A 20,148-nucleotide genomic window follows, 5' to 3' on the forward strand; every position below is an offset into this window, starting at 1 on the left:
TGGGTTAGAAAGCTGTGTCAAAGCTATTTTATAAAAATTGATTTCCCTAGCGGAGCGTGTCGAAAGTGCGAGGCTGAAACCCAAAGGAGGAGAGTTGTGTAAAAGGGAAGAGGAAAAAAATTAGGAGAGGGAGAAGAACCCTTCCACGCGGATTGGCCAATGACCGCTTAGGGGTCGAGGCACGTGACCTGTGAGGGAACGCGGGGAGGGAGAGAACGAGGTGTTTATGACGATGGGGCGGGGGAGTGGCCTCAAGGCGAATCGGCTCCACGGCTGTGGAGAGAGGCAGGCAGGCCGGGAAAGTGCCGCGCCGGATGAGCAGGCCGCTGGCGCACTCCAGGCCTGACGACGACAACAACGACGAAGAGGCGGCGACGCTGGTGGCGAAGGCCTCGGCCTCTTTCGGGCCCGCCTCCAGCCGAGGCGACGGCGGCTGCTTGTTGGAGCTGGGCCTCATCCCGTTATCTCTTCCCCTCCTCCGTCTCTCCCGCCCTCACCATCCTCTCCCCCTTTGGGTGCGTATTTTGCCCTGCCGTCTCCTCCTCCCATTTCCCTGCCTAATTCCCTTCTTTCCTTCCAACCTCCGATCCTTTTATTCCTTTCTCCCTCCACTCCTTCCTTTACTCCCCCCTTCCTGCATTCCTTCCTTTCTTCCTTCCTCCATTCCTCCCTTTATTTCTTCCTTACTTAATTCCTCCCTTCCTCTATTCCTTCCTTCAATCCTTCCTCTATTCCCTTATTCTTCCCTCTCTTCTTTCCATCCTTCCATCCTCCACTCTTTCCTTTATTCCTCCCTTCCTCTATTCCTCCTATTCTCCCTTTTATTCTTCCCTCCCTTCTTTTTCATCCTCTATTCCTTCCTTTATTCTCTCCTTCCTTCCATTTCTTCCTTTATTCTTTCCTTCCTATAGTCTTCCCTCCTTTTCTTCTTTCCATCCTTCCTTCCTCACCAAAGGTTCCCAAACGCCATCAAAGGGCACTTTCTTTTCCCCTTCAGTAGGGTTAGGAAAGGCTCCCTGTTCCTATTTTTTTATCCCAAATAATTCTTTTCGCCCCTTTCTTCCACACCTCAGGGATTCCTTCTCATCCATCACCTACTTGACACCTGTTTTCCCTTTGCATTTCCCCATTTGCTCATTTCCTCTCCTACACCAACAGAGCCCTTTTATGTATGTATACTTTTTCCTCTTGAGCCTGTAACGGTTGCAAATCAGTGGCTCTTTTTTTTTTAAAGCCTTTCTTCGCCCAAGTTCTACTTACCTACATTGCAGGTATTAATTCCACCTCAGTTCTCTCCCTGATGTGTGCAATCAGGCTTGTAAAGGACCGGCGGAGGTGTTTTGTGTTTCCATCCAAATCTTGCCACCAGTATGTTTTTATTGCTTTCCAGTCAGCCATTATATTTTTAAAATCCGTTCTGCATGTGCTGGTCCATGCGCACACGATCTCCCCTGTCCAAACCATTACAGTTGTCCCAGCTTTTAAAAGAAGATTTTAAAGTTTTCCTGCCCACATGCAGCTGTAACCCTAATTTTACTTATCCACTTAATAGTACGCCCTATAAATCTTCAGAGTATTAATTCCAGTCAATTCCTATATTATACTGTGACCTCTTTATCTATCTTTACAGGGGAAAACTACACAGCAGGGGAGTGTTTGTTATTCTCCAAACTGAGAAAGGTTTTGTTGAGTCCCCCTTTCCCCCCAGAAATCAGCCCATTAAAGCATCTTTCCTCCAATTCCAACAGAGGTTGTGTTCACTTTCCTTTCTATAGAGACAGCGACCATTGTTTCCCCGTCCCCATCCTTTTTTCTTCATGGTACATACAGGAACCTTCATTGGTCCATCAAGAGCCTGTTCTCCTTGCATTTTTGCTGGAGGGGGACAGGCCTGTAAATTTGGGGAGCCTTTTCTTTCCAGGTGAAGGGAGCTAGTGAAGGACTGGAGGGAGGGGTGTGTCTCACCCTTAAATAATGCCTCTAAAGGGCACATGAGAAGAGAAGAAGGAGCTGCCCCACTAGCATCCATTCATCTTACTGAACTAGCCATGGAGTGTGTGCAGGTTTCTCCCATGCAGCAGCAACAAGGAAAAACTGCTGATGGGGACCGGCTCTTGCTGTTACTGCCATCTCCTGCAGTGCAAAAGGAAGAGGAAGTCATGTTGCAGGGTTCAGACCCCTGGGCTGGCTCCCAAACAGACAGCAGTCAAGCTGGTGTGCAGCTCCAAGAAGCTCCAGATCGTTCGGAACACCCTGACAATGCCGAAAGTCTTCACTCCCAGCACAGTCCTACCATTCTGAGAAGTTCTTCTGGCAGAGAGATGGTGGGCCAGTGCACTGCATGTTTGTCAAAGGAGGATTTGAAAAAGACTGTAAGTTGTGATGGAGCAGAGGAGCAGTTGCAACCATTGGGGAAAGAGACTCTGAGCCACCCACTGCAGGAAGAGTCACCGCTGAGCCAGGGGTCTTGTAGTAACCCTCCTTTGGCGGCAGAGTCCATTATGGATGTCCGAGAATGCCTTAAGGACAGTGAAAAATCCTCTCAGCTGAACAACCATTTGCAGGAAAAATTGTTTTCCCCTTCTCAGAACTGTTGTTTAGGCATAGAAGGAACAAATGGAGGCAATCGAGAAGATGACCAAAACAGCCAAGGTTCTCCACCGACTGAAGATGAGAAACTCAAGCCTGGGGCAAAGCATGTCACATTTCCTTCTGACGAGGACATCGTCTCTGGTGCTGTGGAGCCCAAAGATCCATGGCGGCATGGTAAGCAAACATCAGCGCCAGTAAAGGCATTTTCTGTGAGCCTGGATTACACTAGGCGAGGCCTGCTGACCTTATCCACAAGATTGGTGTGAGACCTCTGTTTGCATTTGACTTTCTCAGTCTTAAACTTCTCCATAGCATTTTAGGATCCAAGGGGTGAAAATGTAGAGCAATCAAATCCTGTTAAATAAACACCATTTGAATCCCCAAAGCAAATATAAATGAAGGTAATTAGGAAACCATCAATCAGTAGGTAAAATATGCTCTTATGAACAGTGAAGCCTGTAAGTTTTATAATGAGATAGCTTTGTGGACCTTCCACTACAAAATATTGCACAGTACATGTACCCCAATAGAGAAAATATGACTTGGTGATTTCATATATTGCACTTCTTCAGTTGAGAATGTAAAATGAGGTATTGCTTGGTGTACAAAGTGTGTATAGGGGATTTCTTAGAACAGCTAAATTGGGGCTTCATTGGATTGCCTTTACATAAACTGGTAAGCTACATCACTTAAACTGCCTATTCTGGATCCTGCTTAAACTCACTGGTCTAAATGCACTTTTAGTCTCAACTTCAGGAGACACTGCAAGAGATGCAATTAGGAATCAGCATTGACTGTAGATAAGGCCAATTAATTTCAGTGGCATACTATGGTTGGGACTAGAATTTAGCCAACCAAAAGAGTTGGCAACTCTGTGTCTGAACTTCCTGAAAAGCATGGGAATTCCAGATGGTTACCCTATAGAAAGCTACCTTGTTTGTGGCCCACAAGGGTATAGTTGATATTTTATGTAAATGAATGTAAGCAAAAATGAAAATCCCTGGCATCGGGTGGGAATTGTGCAGTCCTCTAAATGTTGAACTGTAGCTCAGTTGCAGTAAAACAGCATCTGGGGTGCTGGGGGGTTGCCATCATGTTACATTTGTCTGGAGTGGACCTGTGAAACCAGTGGGAATTCTTAGTTGCAATGAGAATAGGGATCATACAATTTTCCCAGATGCCATTAACTGCAGCTCATAGCAGTCCTCACCGTTGTTGCACTGGCTAAGACTGTTAAGAGTTTCAGTGTAACACCATAGAGAGGGCAAGATGATTTCTTTCCCTAGCTGAGGTACCTTGATTTTCGGATTCTCCATTCTAGTTAGGACTAACATGTGATAAAGCCCCATGACACTAAATTATTCCCTGTTCTCACATGAGAGACTTCCTTGAGAAAAGATTCTCAGAAGAATGTTTCTGCCAAAGATTTTGAAATAAAAAGTTTTAGTTCTTTTTACGGTTTCCCTATTCTTTTCTTTTCTCTTGAGTTTTGACTCTAATTTTCCTTCCACATTTTGGAATTTTCTTTCCCCTTTGTGTTTTTGTGTATTTTGTTCTTCCTGAGCGAATTAGTGAAATGTTATTAAATTTGTAAACAGAACATACTGTATTTCTCAAGCTGTCATGGTTACATTATTATGCATCCAGGGTCTACAAAACCATAGCACCTGCATTCTTACAACAATTACAAATGCTGCTAATGTCTGATATCCAAAGAATTGAGTATGGTGTATCTGTAGCTGATCATAAGCTTGAATCAAAGGCTCATATGTAATGCTGTATTCAAAGTTATCCTATTTATATGTCTCTTAATAATTAATCTGTCTTCTGTTGCAGTTTGGCAATTTTGTTTGGTCTCTAGTCAAGTAATGTTAGGAATATAATTGAAAAACATATAATCATTGAATCATCATCTCTCTAGTATTATGCACAAGTCTTGGAAAGTCTTGGAAATCTGGTTGATAAAAAATACTAGTTCTGGTGACAACGGTTTTCTGGCGTCACTGTTGATGCCTATCTTGTTATTGCCTTGACATTGATTTGGACTTGCATTGACCCTGTCATAGTGTTTGAGGTTTCTTGTCAAGATGTATTTGTAGGAACTTTGCCGTTGCCTTCCTCTAAGGCTGAGAGAAAGTGAATTGCCAATGTCACCCAGTAGGTTTCTTTGACTGAGTAGGGATTTGAATGCTGGTCTCCCAGAATCATATCCTGTTAAATTGTTTCAACAAAAAACCCCTTTACGTTGCACCTTCCATGGGATCCGAAAGCCTGGTTCTGGCATTTCTTATAGTTAATCACATGGGTCCTTAGGAAACTGGATACTCTTTGTTTTGCAAGCGTTAATGTTATGAATCATGGTAAACTGTGTTGCTGAGGGACATGGTGTTCAAATGCTTTCAAAAATGTTTTTTTGTTTAGGTGTTTTGTATCCACCTTTAGAGGTGTTTGTTGTTTTTGGTTCCTCTAATCTTTGCAGCAGGAACACTTATTTCCTTCTTAAAGTCAGCCATTTCTTTTCTGACAGTTGCAAAATGAGCTCCGGTAATACAGCCTTCAGATGTATATGTTATATTTTTGAGACTTTCTGTGCTGGTGACTGATCCATAAGAAAAGAGGCATCTTTTTGGCATGGCCATCAGTACTTTGAGGTTATGCAATATATATTTTTTCCAGTTTGACTGATCTTTTTGTCTTCAGCTTAGGGGGGGGTTCAAAAGGTCACTTAAAATATATTGATTCATGTTCATTATCAAGGAGTTCACCAAGAACTTTTCTATGTACATTTGTTTTCTGAACTGCAAAGGCATGTGCAAATACTTTGGATAGTGAAAAATTGTCTGCCCGGTAACTGGCCAGTGACCAAGCGGATATTTTTGTTTCCTTCTCTTTATGACATGCACATATACTGAAATATACATCTTATGAAAGCTGCTTCTTCATTGAGAAGTCCTATGTAGATGTTGAAAGCTGTTTGTTCGATTAACTTTCACTATACTCAGTGACATAGTTTAGTATCCAAAGTCTTGTTTTGTTGCATAATTAAAGCACATTGAATCTTGGTGCTATGGGAATCCCAAACAGTGTGGCAGCAGAGCTAGTTGATGTGGCGGAAGATGATGTTTTCACTCGTTTAGGATTGGCAGAAGGTCTGTTAACCAAAGACATAAGGTATGTTGTTACCATTCGGCAGAAAGAAAATTGTACTCCTCCCCCCCTTTACTGGTTTGAGTTTTGGACAAGGACTCTAGGAGACCAGGATTTGAAACTTGCTCAGCCATGGAAAACCACAGGATGGCCTGAGCCCAATCAGATTGTGTGGGTCTATCAACCCTGTGATAAAATTTCTATAAGTTAGAAATGGCTTGAAGGCATTCAACAAAGCTTGAAGGCTTGAATGCTTCTGGAACATGGCCATATAGCCTGGAAACCTCACAGCAACCCACCAATATATTTCTTTCTCATGGAAATAATCATGCACATACTATTATGACTAACCCATTGAAGGCATATATCAGCAATAAAGGCAGTTGATATGAAAATTAGCAGATGGACCATTTGTAAGGACTGCTAAAGTATCTGAGTATCTATACCTTTTTGTACAATGGCTGGTACAAAGAACTCCCCTTTCTTGAGGGTCACTTTCTTCATTTGGAACTACTTCATTATTTTAGTAAACAGTTACCTCACAATGCAATTAGTATTTTCCTTTAAATAAAAACAGCTGTCTTCCTTTAGGCCTTATATCTAGTTTCTAACTTTGGGGTTCACATCACCTTTTTCTAGTTGGCATTAACAGCAATTGTATTTTAGGGCATTGAAATTATAGCAGTGGTCTGCTGGATATGAAGAAGTGATGTGGCTCTGTGTTTTAAGTACAGTACTGGGTGATTGGATACTGTGAAAACCCTCTATACATTTTTAGCTGAGGTTCATTGGAATTCCCATGGGGTCAGAAGATACCCTAGAAATCTCTCAGTACAATGATTAAAAAATCCATGTAGATGACATTCAGTTTCTCTTGCAAGTTTTTCAGTGCTCTTCCTAATCGGACAATTGTAGGCTGTGTACATACAACATTTGTGTTTCGCCTTCTCTCAGCACGATGGCATTTCAGGATACCTTGTGAAAAATGCTTTGCCTGTTTCGTTCACTGGGAATTTGGGACTAAGCTCTCCAAAGAATTCTGCATTGCCTTGCTGAAAACTAGAATAGTATTCTTTCCGTGAGGCAGAACACAATGTGCACAATCTGTTCTTGTGGAATGCTTTTTATTCCCTCCTTTCCTCAACACTGTGAATGTGGTTGAATTAGTTTCATTTAGTTTTAATTAATATGTTTGGTTCCTGTTGATTTTGTTTTACTTCAAATTAACAACAGCAGGAGTGAAACAGACCAGGAGCCAGCATGGCATACTGGTTTTCAGTATTGGATTAGGACTCTAGGAAGACCAGGGTTTGAATCCCTGCTCTGGTATGGCAGGTCTCACCCTCTCAGCCTCAGATGAAACCAGAGGCAACCCCCCCCCCCCCCGATAACTTCTGACACAAAAACCCTGTGATAGAATTGCTATAAGTTAGAAATGGCTTGAAGGCACTCAATACCAATAGATTTCTTTCTCATGGGAATAATTGTGCACATACCATTATAACTAACCTGGGCTGATCGGTCAAAATTGTAGGGGTGATAAGGAAATATGATGTATATATTCCATTTTATCATATTTATTTACTGTGTTTTGTTTAACGTACTATATAGAGTAAAATAAAGTCTTATCAAGCCTTGTTGTTTGGTTTGTTGTTGTGATATGGCCTGAGGGCTAGTCAATAAAATTTGCTGACATTATGACTAACCCATTGTGAAGGCTCATAGAAAATCCCATAACAGGTGTATATGTGTGTGTGTCTTCAAGTTAGCAATTGATTTATTGCTGCCTCAGGAATTTCATAGGGGTTTTATTGGCATGAAATACTCAAGGTTTTTTTTTCTTGTTCCTTCTTCTGAAATCTAGAATACAATACCTGGTATTCATTGGTGATTTCCCTAACTAGGAATGACCCTGCTTATTTTTCAAGATAAGATGGGATCTGGTGTATTTAGGTACCTTCAAAATGATGGCATCAAAGTTGTGGGGAATAGACCACATGCTTTGCATGCACTAGTTTCAAGCTTCAATTTCTAAAATCTTAAAATCAGAGTGGGACTTGAGGAAATAGGTCTATCAATTAGTATAATGTTGTTTCTCCATATTCATATTTCTGCACCCACAGATTCAACTAGCCATCACTTAAAAATATTCTAGGGGTGGGATAGGGACACAAAGAGCAAACTTTGCTGTTTATTATGTTAATGTGCAGGCAAAGTACTTCCATATCTAACAAAATGACAATTCTGTCAAGTAAGCAACACCTAGATGTGGCAAGAGTCTGAAGTCGAGAGAAGCTTGATTATGACCACTAAGTACATTCTTCCTCAACTTGGTATTCTCTTGATGTTTTGGTCTTGAACTCCTAGAATTACTGAATGACAATCACAGTCACTCTAGCTGGGTCTGATGGGAGCTGAAGTCCAAAACATTCAGAAAGCACCTGGTTTGGAAAGACAGTACTGCATTCTTTGTTGAGTCAAGTCTTGAACTGGGGCCATTCAGGTCCACAGCACACTGATACTTGCTTTTGGGGACATGACGTAGCTCTCTGGTTTACTCAAGTCTGGTCTATGCTTCCATTACTCATCTTTACTCCTGTCCTCACTGCTATCAGATGTTAAGCCTTCTAGGCAAGATACTACTAGCTCTCTACAATGGACATCCACACCCTGAAAATGAAATGAAACAGCAGTGGTAAAGCAGAGGGAAGCAAATTGTAGCAGCAATTTCCTCCCTCCATGATTCTGCTGGTCAAGCTCAAGGGAGTTTTAATCCAGTAATGTGTAGGGTCACACTTTGCTAATTGTTGCAGTAAAAGTGTTTGTGGGATCTAGAAGGAAGAACTCACAACTGTGACCGTCTCCTCGTAACAAATAAGGATCCCACTAGGTTGGAAAACTTATGTAGGTGAATAGAGCAGGTTCTCTTCTCCCCCAATCCCTCATTTCATTTTCAGGATGTGGATACAACCCATGTGATTAACATTACTATGTGAGGAAGGAAAGATTGAGTACTAGTAACTTTTATGCTGCTATTTGCAACCTTATGATTTCAGTTTCACAGGTCTTAAAGAATACTCATTTCCCATCTCTTGCCTGACTCAGTGTCAGTACTGTGCCTGCTTGAGTATTATTTGAAAGCTGTATAGCATGGCTGATAAGTTACTAACACTTCAATGTATGCTTTTGGTTTCACAGAATGTGTAACTTTATTATGAATTTCGTGCTTATACTAGTTTGGGGACACGGCATTATTTGTATTAGAATGTTAGGTACAGTGTTCCCTCACTACTTCGTGGTTCACTTTTCCCAGATTCGCTGTTTCGTGGTTTTTCAATAAACTCTAAAAGACTATTATAAATCATAAAAAATTGCAATTTACAGCCTAAGGAAGGGAGGAAGGAGAAGCCAAAGGGAGAGAAAGGGAGCTCAAGTGGCAATGGGAGGAGAAGGAGGCGATTTATCAACACACGATTGGTTGATAAAGACTTAAAATAATGTATAACTATTAAAATAAAATATAAATATTAAAATAATATATAAATATTAAAATTATAGTGTCCCTACTTTGTGGATTTTCACTTATTGAGGGTGGTCCTGGAACCTAACCCCAGCGATAAGTGAGGGAACACTGTATTCTCAGTTTAGAGGGTGAACTACAATTCCCAGAATCGTGGTTCAATCCTCCCCAAACGCTGCCAGTATTAAAAGTTGGCCATTTTGGGTCTGTGTAGCAAGCATGGTCCAGATCTGTCGTTGGCTGGTCATCGCCTGGCTGCAGTGCTCTCTGGATGAGGGTGAACTACTACAACTCCCAGATTTCCGGAGCAATTGCCCCAAATCATCTGTCAGTATCCACAGCAGGCAATGTTCAGTCTGTGTGCCCAGTTTGGTCCAGATCCGTCATTGGCTGGGTTCAGTGGTCTTTGGATATAGGAGAACTACAACTCCCAAAAGCAAGGCCCATTCCCACAAACCCCTGCAGTATGTTCAGTTGGTCATGAGGCTTCTCTGTGCCGGTCCATTGTCGGTGGGGGTCAGTGTTTCTCTGGATGCAGATGAACTATAACTCCCTTTCCCCCAAACTTGTCCAGTATGTTGTATTGGTTATGGGGGCTCTTTGTGCCAAGTTTGATCCTAGTCAATCATCGGTGGGGTTCGATTGCAAGTGAACTATAAATCCCAGTACCTTCTACTCCCAAATGTCCAGGTCAATTCCCCTCCAAACCCACCAGTATTCAAATCTGGGCATATCGGGGATGCATGGCAAGTTTGGTCCAGACTCATCATTGTTTGGGTTCATAGCGTTCTGGGTGTAGGTGAACTACAACTCCTATAAATTCCCCAGTAGGAGCCACAATGATCTGACTTGATGTAGGGTAAACTACAACTTCAATCCCCCAACGCCTCCAGTAAGTTTAGATGTTGCTGAGTTCTGCTCTGTTTGTTATGCAGACAGATTGGAAATGGAAGGGCAGTAGGCAGGATCATTCAAATTCCACACCAATGGAGAACCCTGGGATTCTTGCCTATGGTGCAAGGGCAGGAAGCAGGGTCATGCAAATTCCCCAGCAATGGAGAACCCTAGGATGTCTGCCTGTGGTGGAAAAAGCAAAATCTAGGATGAAATGGTCCCCAAATGAAAGCATTCCTTGCGTGGTGGGCCGTAGTGTTTGGGGAGGACATTGGCAGGGGTTGGGCTACATGTTCATGGAGCTCGCTGTAATAGGAGACAGAATATCATGTGCCCAATGTCATGCAATGTCAGTGGATGGAAGGGACTTGCTGGCTTCTCAGCACTGAGAACTATAGCCTGTTTGTGGAGGCCGGACACCCACTCTGTGTGAGTGGACACCCGTGCCACATAAACACATACGGGTTTTCACTTTTATTATGTATTAGCTTGGGGACCCGGCGGTGCCCGGGTTATTAGTAGCGGACATTGAGTTGTTTTGGATATTATGAATGGGCCCATTGATACAGATCTATGGCCAATGGGGTTTGCAGTAGTTTCTGGATGGGGTGAAGGTACTGGAAATCCCATAGTCTGTGGTCAATCCTCCCAAAAACCTCAACAGTATATAACAGTATATAAGTCATGGCGGTCTGTGCCATCTTTGGTACAGATACATGACTGAGGGGGTGTGATGCCTCATGGGCCTTGTAGTCCTGTTCCTAGTGCTATCGTGGCAGATGAAGATGAAAACATGGGGTTTTCGCCGGTTCAACAAGAACCGGAGTCCTTTCACCTGCCGGATGTTGATGTTTGTCCTCAAGAATTCAGTAAAACAGACCTTGGGCATTCCTCGCCTCCATTTCCCAGGAGGGAATCTTACTCTAGAGACAGAGGAGTCAGAGAAGCAAATCGCAGGAGTTTACGGATCGCTGCCAAACAACAGGCTGATTAGGCCTGCTTCCCTTGGGAAATTCTAAGGAGTCTTGCATCTGGACAGAGTTGGGTTTCGCTTCTCGTTCTCTAGGGAAAGAGATTGTTGGCGGGAAAACGAGACCCAATATAGGTGTTTGACGCGGGAGATTCTTTGCGGAGTCAACAGAGCTGCTTCAGGAGTGAGATCGTGTGTGGACTTCGTAACCCCAGTTCCTTGCTTCCCGGATCAAGCATTCAAGTACTGCCTTGCTTTGCTGTTATCCACGGACCTTGTTCCAAGATTCACTGTTTGCCTTGTTTCTAGTCACGGACCTTGTCAAAGAACCAAGTCTTTTTCCAGCCTTGTTGTCAAGCTTCCTTGGACTTCTAAGACTCTGACATTTCCCCACACTATTGCTTGGCAATAGTGTGTGTTTCGGTATTGGATAAAGAACTTTGACCTCTAATATCATTTATTGGACAATACATTTTTGGACTATATTTGACCTCATTTGAAAGGTCTGCTTCTGAACTATATTCTTCACTTGTTTTTATTGCTTTTATATATTTCCTTAATAAAGATAATAGATAGAGATTGGCCTCCGTGTATGGTTCTTGGTGCCCAGCTGCCAGGGGTCTGACAGTTTGACTCCGCCAACCACAGCACCAAGCAACCTAAGGCCAATATGTCTGTCACACCAGGAGCCGGAGCGGGCGCCCCTGCTCCACCACCCAGTTACACCATTTCCCAGGACGAATTCAACCGGATCCGGGACAAATTCCGAGAGCAGGAGGGAGAAATACGGGGCTTGAAGGAACGCGGAGCCCGTCTCCCTGCCCTAGCGCTACCAACCAAGTTTTCTGGAGAAGCCTCCAAGGTTCATGTCTTCCGTCGCCAGTGCCAGGCGTACTTAGAAGCCCACCACGCCGAGTTTGCCCAAGAAGATGTCAAGGTGGTGTGGATTTTCAGTCTCCTAGATGGGCCTGCAGCCACTTGGGCGACGGCGTTGTACGATGCGGGTTCCACGCACCTAAACACCGCACAGCAATTTCTGGCCCATCTTCGAAAAACCTGGGGGATCGAGGACGATGAGGAGGCGGCCGGCCACAAACTCCGACGCCTCTTCCAAGGGGACAGACCGTTGTGCCGGTACATAGCCGAGTTCCGGGTGTTGGCTCAAATCACCGGCTGGAACGATATAGCCCTCAGAGGACAGTTTCGTGAAGGCCTCAACCTCGAGATGCAGGAAGAAATCTCTAAGGTGGACCCCCCTGGGACTCTTGAAAGACTCATCGCCCAGTGTTTACGGGCTGAAGTCCTGCTTGCCAACAAGAAGCAGTGGCTCCGAGGTCAGAGTGGAAGAGCCGGAGTAAAGCCCCCCACTTCTACCAGTGTCCAGCCTCGTCCAGTATGGAGACCCCCACCGCCAGCCCCTAGCCCCATGGGAAGCGAGGAGGAGCCGATGCAGTTGGGCAATGTGCGCCCCAGGCTGGATGTTGCTGAAAAGGCCCGCCGCCAACGCTTGAATCTGTGCTGGTACTGTGGGAATGGGGGCCACTTCGCCAGGAAGTGCCCAGCCAAGAAGAAGCCCCCCGCCCGTCTGGCGGCGGCGGCTTCCGCGGAGGCGGAGGCTGCCGAGGCGGCTGGAACAAAGCCGGCGGGGGAAGCCAGCGACCGGGCGTAGAAGGGCTCGCCAACCCGGTCAAAAACTCCACTCAAGAGCCACAAACGGGGGTCCTATTTCTCCTGGTGGTCACACTGTGGTCAATAAAAAAGGGACCCGTCATGATCCATGCCATGATAGACTCAGGGGCAACAAACAATTTCATCGATAGAGACTATGCTAACTCTCTGGGACTACAATATCATGATTTCAAGAACGCCCGGGTGGTGCAAGCCATAGACGGCCGACCCCTGAAGACAGGTCCAGTAAGCCAATGGACCGAGCCCACCAGATTGTGGATAAGGGAACACATGGAAGAAATCTCCTTCGTCACCGAGGTTCCTCATTTCCCCGTGATCTTGGGTATCCCGTGGCTGACACTCCATGACCCAAACATCTCCTGGTCTAACAGAGAACTGCAGTTCGCCTCAAGGTATTGCCAAAATCATTGTCTAGTAGCCAAGGTCTGCCATGCCACAGATGCAGAACCCATCATCACCTTGCCCAAGAAATATTCGAACTTTTGGGATGTCTTCAATGAAAAAGAAGCCGAGAAACTACCCCCACATAGACCCTATGACTGTGCCATTGACCTGGTGGAGGGGGCCCCAATTCCGCGAGGACACCTCTACTCCCTGACTGAACCAGAGCAGGAAGCTCTCAGGGAGTTCATAGAGTCAAACCTCCGCAAGGGGTTCATCAGACCCTCTCAATCTCCAGCCGCTTCCCCAGTGATGTTTGTGAAAAAGAAGTCAGGGGACCTACGCTTGGTTGTGGACTATCGGGCACTGAACAACATCACGAAGCGGAACCGCTACCCATTGCCACTGATCTCGGACCTATTGGACCAACTCCGAGGGGCCAAGGTTTACACCAAACTGGATCTTCGCGGGGCTTACAATCTGGTTCGCATAAGAGAAGGGGACGAATGGAAAACCGCCTTCCAGACCAAATTCGGATTATACGAGTCCCTAGTCATGAATTTCGGATTATCTGGAGCCCCCGCAACGTTCCAGCATTTTGTCAACGATATCTTCCAAGACTATCTAGATCGGTTCTTGATCATATACTTAGACGACTTTTTGGTGTTCTCGAAATCACAGACGGAACACGACCAGCACGTCAGAATGGTGCTACAACGATTGCGGGATCATGGACTATATGCCAAGTTAGAAAAATGTGCCTTTGATTTGCAAGAAGTAGACTTCCTGGGATACCACGTCTCGCCACTAGGACTATCCATGGACCCGGAAAAGGTTTCGGCCGTATTGGAATGGCGGGCGCCAACTAACAAAAAGGAAGTACAGCGCTTCTTGGGGTTTGCAAACTACTACCGCAAATTCATCCCAGACTTCGCTCGCTGGTCTAACCCAATCACCAGCTGCATCCGAGGGAAACAACCTTTCCGTTGGACAGAACAAGCCGAAAAAGGGTTCCACCAGCTAAAGCAATTATTCACGTCCCAGCCAATTCTACAGCACCCTGATCCTAAAACCCCCTTTGTTGTGCAGGCTGATGCCTCTGATGTGGCAATAGGGGCTGTGCTGATGCAACCAGTGGGAGAACATCTCCATCCTTGTGCCTATTACTCACGACAACTAATGGCCCCAGAGAGGAACTATACCATTTGGGAAAAGGAACTCTTGGCCATAAAGGCAGCCTTTGAAAATTGGAGACATTGGTTAGAAGGGGCCAAATTCCCCATTGAAGTTCATACTGACCATCGGAATTTGGAGCATCTAAGAACCGCACGAAAGCTAAACCAAAGGCAACAACGCTGGGCTTTGTTCTTTGAAAGTTTTGACTTCCGGATCCATTATGTGACTCCGGCTCAGACCAAGCAAGCAGATGCCCTGTCACAGAAACCAGAGTATGCAGCAGGGCGCAGAGACACCTCAGAATCTCGATTGCTGCAACCCGAGAACTTTGCCACGCTCACAGTGGGAAACACCAAATCCACTTCAATTGAGCCAGCTCCTCCTAACCCAGAATCTCCTTTCACTCAAGAGATTAGGGCCAGTCAACAGACAGATGCCTGGGCTCAAGAACAGATTCGCCAAGGACTACGTTTCCCTTTCTCACTCAAGAACGATCTATTATGCTACAGGCATCATGTTTACATCCCTCCAGGCCCCGGCAGAGAAAAGGCACTTCGTTTGTGCCATGACAGCAAGCCTGCCGGACATTTTGGACTATTCAAAACCATACACTTAATTCTGCGAGACTTCTGGTGGCCCAAGATTCGCAAAGATGTGGAGAATTATGTTAACACCTGCCCTGTATGCCAGCGTTCCAAGACGCGAAGGGAGAAGCCGTCAGGGCTACTACATCCCCTTCCCACTCCTTCTCGCCCATGGGAGATAATTTCTGCGGATTTTATCACTGATCTACCACCCTCCCTTGGATTCACCACGATTCTAGTAGTGGTAGACCTTTTCACCAAGTTGGCCCATTTTATCCCCTGCGATGGCCTTCCCACGGCCAAAGAGACTGCAGATTTATTCCTTCAGCATGTATTCCGACTACATGGATTGCCCAAGAGTTTGGTCACTGACCGTGGATCCCAATTCACCTCTCGTTTTTGGAAAGCCCTACAAAAACTATTGGGCATAGACTCTCGTCTATCCTCAGCTCACCATCCCCAAACAGATGGACAAACTGAGCGCACCAATGCCACTTTGGAACAATATCTTCGCTGTTATGTGAACTACCAACAGGACAATTGGGCTTCCCTATTACCTCTGTCAGAGTTTGCTTACAACAATGGTGTCCAGAATTCAACTAAAGAAACCCCATTTTTTGCGAATTATGGTTTTCATCCTCGTTTCTTTCCTCCCATCATGGAGACCTCAGAAGTCCCTGCGGCAGAAGATTGGCTACAGGAACTCACAGCGGTGCAAGAACTCTTGCACGAGCAACTTGATCAAGCCAAGGAGGACTACAAACGCCACGCTGACAGCCATCGCCAGCCGGGCCCTGAGATCAAGGTAGGAGATCGGGTTCTGTTGTCCACTCGCTTTTTGCCCTCCCACCGTCCCTGCCGGAAGTTAGATGCCCGTTTCATTGGTCCCTACCCAGTGGTGGCGCAACTTAACCCCGTGACTTTCAAACTCCAACTTCCGCACTCCATGCGCATTCATCCGGTGTTCCACTGTTCCCTGCTCCTTCCGGCGGATGGTGTACGCCCCGACGCAAGCCGGCCGCCCCCCGCCCCTGTTTTAGTGGACGGAGAGGAGGAATTCGAGGTTCAGGACATTTTGGATTCTCGCTTCCATCGCCGCCGCCTTCAGTATCTCATTGACTGGGTGGGTTTTGGCCCAGAAGAACGCTCCTGGGAAGACGCTTCCACAGTCCACGCCCCTGATTTGGTCCGCCGCTTCCATCAGGCCTACCCTACCAAGCTGCGGCCCCGCAACTCTCGGGGACGGGCCCTGAATGAGGGGGGCCTTGGGAGAGGGGATAGTGTGATGCCTCATGGGCCTTGTAGTCATGTTCCAAGTGCTATCGTGGCAGATGAAGATGAAAACATGGGGTTTTCGCCGGTTCAACAAGAACCGGAGTCCTTTCACCTGCCGGATGTTGATGTTTGTCCTCAAGAATTCAGTAAAACAGACCTTGGGCATTCCTCGCCTCCGTTTCCCAGGAGGGAATCTTACTCTAGAGACAGAGGAGTCAGAGAAGCAAATCGCAGGAGTTTACGGATCGCTGCCAAACAACAGGCTGATTAGGCCTGCTTCCCTTGGGAAATTCTAAGGAGTCTTGCATCTGGACAAGAGTTGGGTTTCGCTTCTCGTTCTCTAGGGAAAGAGATTGTTGGCGGGAAAACGAGACCCAATATAGGTGTTTGACGCGGGAGATTCTTTGCGGAGTCAACAGAGCTGCTTCAGGAGTGAGATCGTGTGTGGACTTCGTAACCCCAGTTCCTTGCTTCCCGGATCAAGCATTCAAGTACTGCCTTGCTTTGCTGTTATCCACGGACCTTGTTCCAAGATTCACTGTTTGCCTTGTTTCTAGTCACGGACCTTGTCAAAGAACCAAGTCTATTTCCAGCCTTGTTGTCAAGCTTCCTTGGACTTCTAAGACACTGACATTTCCCCACACTATTGCTTGGCAATAGTGTGTGTTTCGGTATTGGATAAAGAACTTTGAACTCTAATATCATTTATTGGACAATACATTTTTGGACTATATTTGACCTCATTTGAAAGGTCTGCTTCTGAACTATATTCTTCACTTGTTTTTATTGCTTTTATATATTTCCTTAATAAAGATATTAGATAGAGATTGGCCTCCGTGTATGGTTCTTGGTGCCCAGCTGCCAGGGGTCTGACAGGGGGTTAGGAATAGTCTCTGGATATGGGTGAAGGTACTTCAGATCCTATCATCCATGTTCCATCCTTCACCAAATTCTCCAGGGTTGAAAGTCATAGGGAGTTTTTGTTCCAAGCTTGGTCCTAGTCAGTCATTGGTGGGGGTTGTGTGGTTTGTAAAGCAGGTGATGGTACTGCAAATTCCTTCGTCCGTGGTCCATCCTTGTCCAAACTGCTCCAGATGCATCTTTTATGGGGGGTGGCAGTGGTCTGTGGTAGTCAGATCCCAGGACGGAAGTGTACACCGCCGCATACATACATACATGCAAACATACATACCCACAAACACTGACTTTTATTACTATATGCCTGGTTGGGTACCTGGCGATGCCTGGGTTATTTGAAAGGGGATTTTAATTTGTTTTAAATGAATTATCCCATTAATAAAATGCATAAGGTTGTAGATGGACAACATCCACAACATCCTGTGGCGCAGGCTGGTGAGCAGCCTGCTGCAATAAATCACTCTGACCATGAGGTCATGACTTCGAGGCCATCCCGTGGCGGGATGAGCACCCGTCAATTAAAAAAAAAATAGCCCCTGCTCATTGCTGACCTAGCAACCCGAAAGATAGCTGCATCTATCAAGTAGGAAATAAGGTACCACTTATAAAGTGGGGAGGGAAATTTAACTTATTTATGACGTTGGAATGAGGAAGTGCCGTCACAGTGGATGATGTCTCGGTTCTATGTGTATATGGGCATTGAATGTTAGCCCTATATGTATATAATGTGATCCGCCCTGAGTCACCTTCGGGGTGAGAAGGGCAGAATATAAATACTGTAAATAAATAAATAATGTTGCCTAAGTATCTGATGTTGCCTAGGTTCATTTGGTAAGGATATATATTATTAATAGGCATTTTTGGATTTAGGATTTTAAGAATAAAGCTATTAGAAAATGCATAACCATATAAACCAGGGGTCCCCAAACTAAGGCCCGGGGGCCGGATGCGGCCCTCCAAGGTAATTTACCTGGCCCTCGCTCTCATTTATAATATATTTTTATATCAGTTTTAATAATATAATATATTGTATATACATATAATATTGATAATAATATCATTTTATACAATACAGTACTAACAATAATATCATATAATAATATTAATTATATGTTATATATTACATATAATATTACAGTATAGTGGTATAGTTCAATATAGTATAATGCTAATATTGTGCTATGCTAATAATATATTGTATGTACATACAGCTGCTCTGAGTTCCCTTCGGGGTGAGAAGGGTGGGATATAAATGTAGTAAATGAATAAATAAATAATTTTGGACTTAGGCTCGCCCAAAGTCTGAAATGACTTGAAGACACACAACAAGAACAACAACAATCCTAATTAACCTGACTATCTCATTGGCCAGAAGCAGGCCCACACTTCCTGTTGAAATCCTGATAGGTTTATGTTGGTTAAAATTATTTTCATTTTTAAATATTGTATTGTTCTTTCATTGTTATTGTTGTTGTTTTGCACTACAAATAAGATATGTGCAGTGTGCATAGGAATTTGTTAGGTTTTTCCCCCCAAATGATAATTCGGCCCCTCAACAGTCTGAAGGATTGTGGACCGGCCCTCTGCTTTAAAAGTTTGAGGACCCCTGATATAAACAGAACCATTTATATATATATAAACAGATCACATTATATACATATAGGGAAAACATTCAATGCCCATATACACACAGAACCTAGACAGAGACAGACGAAGAGGTAATTTAACCTTGTCCTGAGGGGATGTTCGATTCTGGCCACAGGGGGGAGCAGCTGCTTCATCATCCACTGTGCCAACACTTCCTCATTCCAACATCGTAAATTAGTCAAATTTGCCTCCCCACTTTATAAGTGGTACCTTATTTCCTACTTGATGTGGTGCTACTTCCATCAGCCCAAGATCAACCTATTTACGTACTTGCCGCCTTACCTTGTTGAAGGAGAGTGCTGTATCCAAAAGACCCAGGCAAAAGCTGCCCTGTTTGGAACCATGTTGAACAGGGAAGATGGCCACCTCTTTTGCGGCCTAGCAGAATGGAGCCAGCCTGTAAGGCCTGAAACGTGTTAGCAAAATGATCAAAGGAAGCTGGGATTGGGGCTTTGGAGGCTAGAAGTGTTCATAAGCATGAAAAGGCATCGTTAAAAAGATAATACTGATGTTCTCTGCTGTCTTTTGAAGAAAGTAGGGCCTTACAAAGAAGATGAAAGCTGCCTTCTTTGGAGAAATGATGAACAGGGAAGATGGACTCCTCTTTTGGGGCCTAGCAGAGTTGGAGTACAAAACACCTGGAGGGCCCAAGTTGGCTCGTGCCTGGTTTAAAGGCTTTCATACAATCCTAGAGTCAGAAGGGGTGCCCAAAGGCCATCTAGTCGAACCCCCTTCTGCCATAGAGGAAGACACCGTCCAAGCCCTCCTGACAGATGGCCATCCAGTCATAAATATGATTGGGAGACAGATAGACTCCTAGATTTGAAAGGGGTCTCTGAAGGTCATCCAGTCCAGCCCTGTTTGCCACAAAGGAAGACACCATCCAAGCCCTCCCGACAGAAGGTCATTCCAACCATACATACGACTGAGACATTTATTTATTTATGTATTTATTTAATTCTGATATTTGTCCCCTGCCTTTCTGCAATGGACCCAAAGTGGCTTGCAAGGTCATTAAGCCACGTGCTAACATCCACCATATAAATAAAACATAAACGTAACGTCAAGCAATAGTAGTATATATAAGACATAGCAGGGTTCAGTGGGGGCAGGTGAACTACAACTCCCATATGCAAGTCCATCATCCATCCCACTCCAAAGAGTGCCCAGATGTATAGTAGGTCATGGGGACTGTATGTGTCAAGCCTGTTAAGAGTTAGTAGGCCGAAGCCTGGTGGTAGTAGTTTTTTGCCTCAGTAAAAACTGAGAGGGGGGGGGGTGGAGTAAACCATCCTTAAAAGGAAAGATTAAAAAGTTAGTCATTATTTTCTCTTTAGTGTGCTGTGAATAGTGCT

At 44.8% G+C, this 20,148-nt stretch overlaps 1 protein-coding gene across 1 annotated transcript in view; it reads left to right on the forward strand.

The window, feature by feature from the left end:
* Positions 1-270: 270 nt before the first annotated feature.
* The window catches only part of ppp1r37 (protein phosphatase 1 regulatory subunit 37), a 73,874-nt gene continuing 53,996 nt past the window's right edge, over positions 271-20,148 (forward strand). The window contains exon 1 of the mRNA XM_003222900.4: positions 271-2,766. Coding sequence (XP_003222948.3) covers positions 1,992-2,766 — 775 coding nt within the window. The 5' untranslated portion in view covers positions 271-1,991. The remainder of the gene's footprint in view (positions 2,767-20,148) is intronic.

This window comes from Anolis carolinensis, unplaced genomic scaffold (genome assembly GCF_035594765.1).
Source record: "Anolis carolinensis isolate JA03-04 unplaced genomic scaffold, rAnoCar3.1.pri scaffold_10, whole genome shotgun sequence".
Taxonomy (NCBI): domain Eukaryota; kingdom Metazoa; phylum Chordata; class Lepidosauria; order Squamata; family Dactyloidae; genus Anolis; species Anolis carolinensis.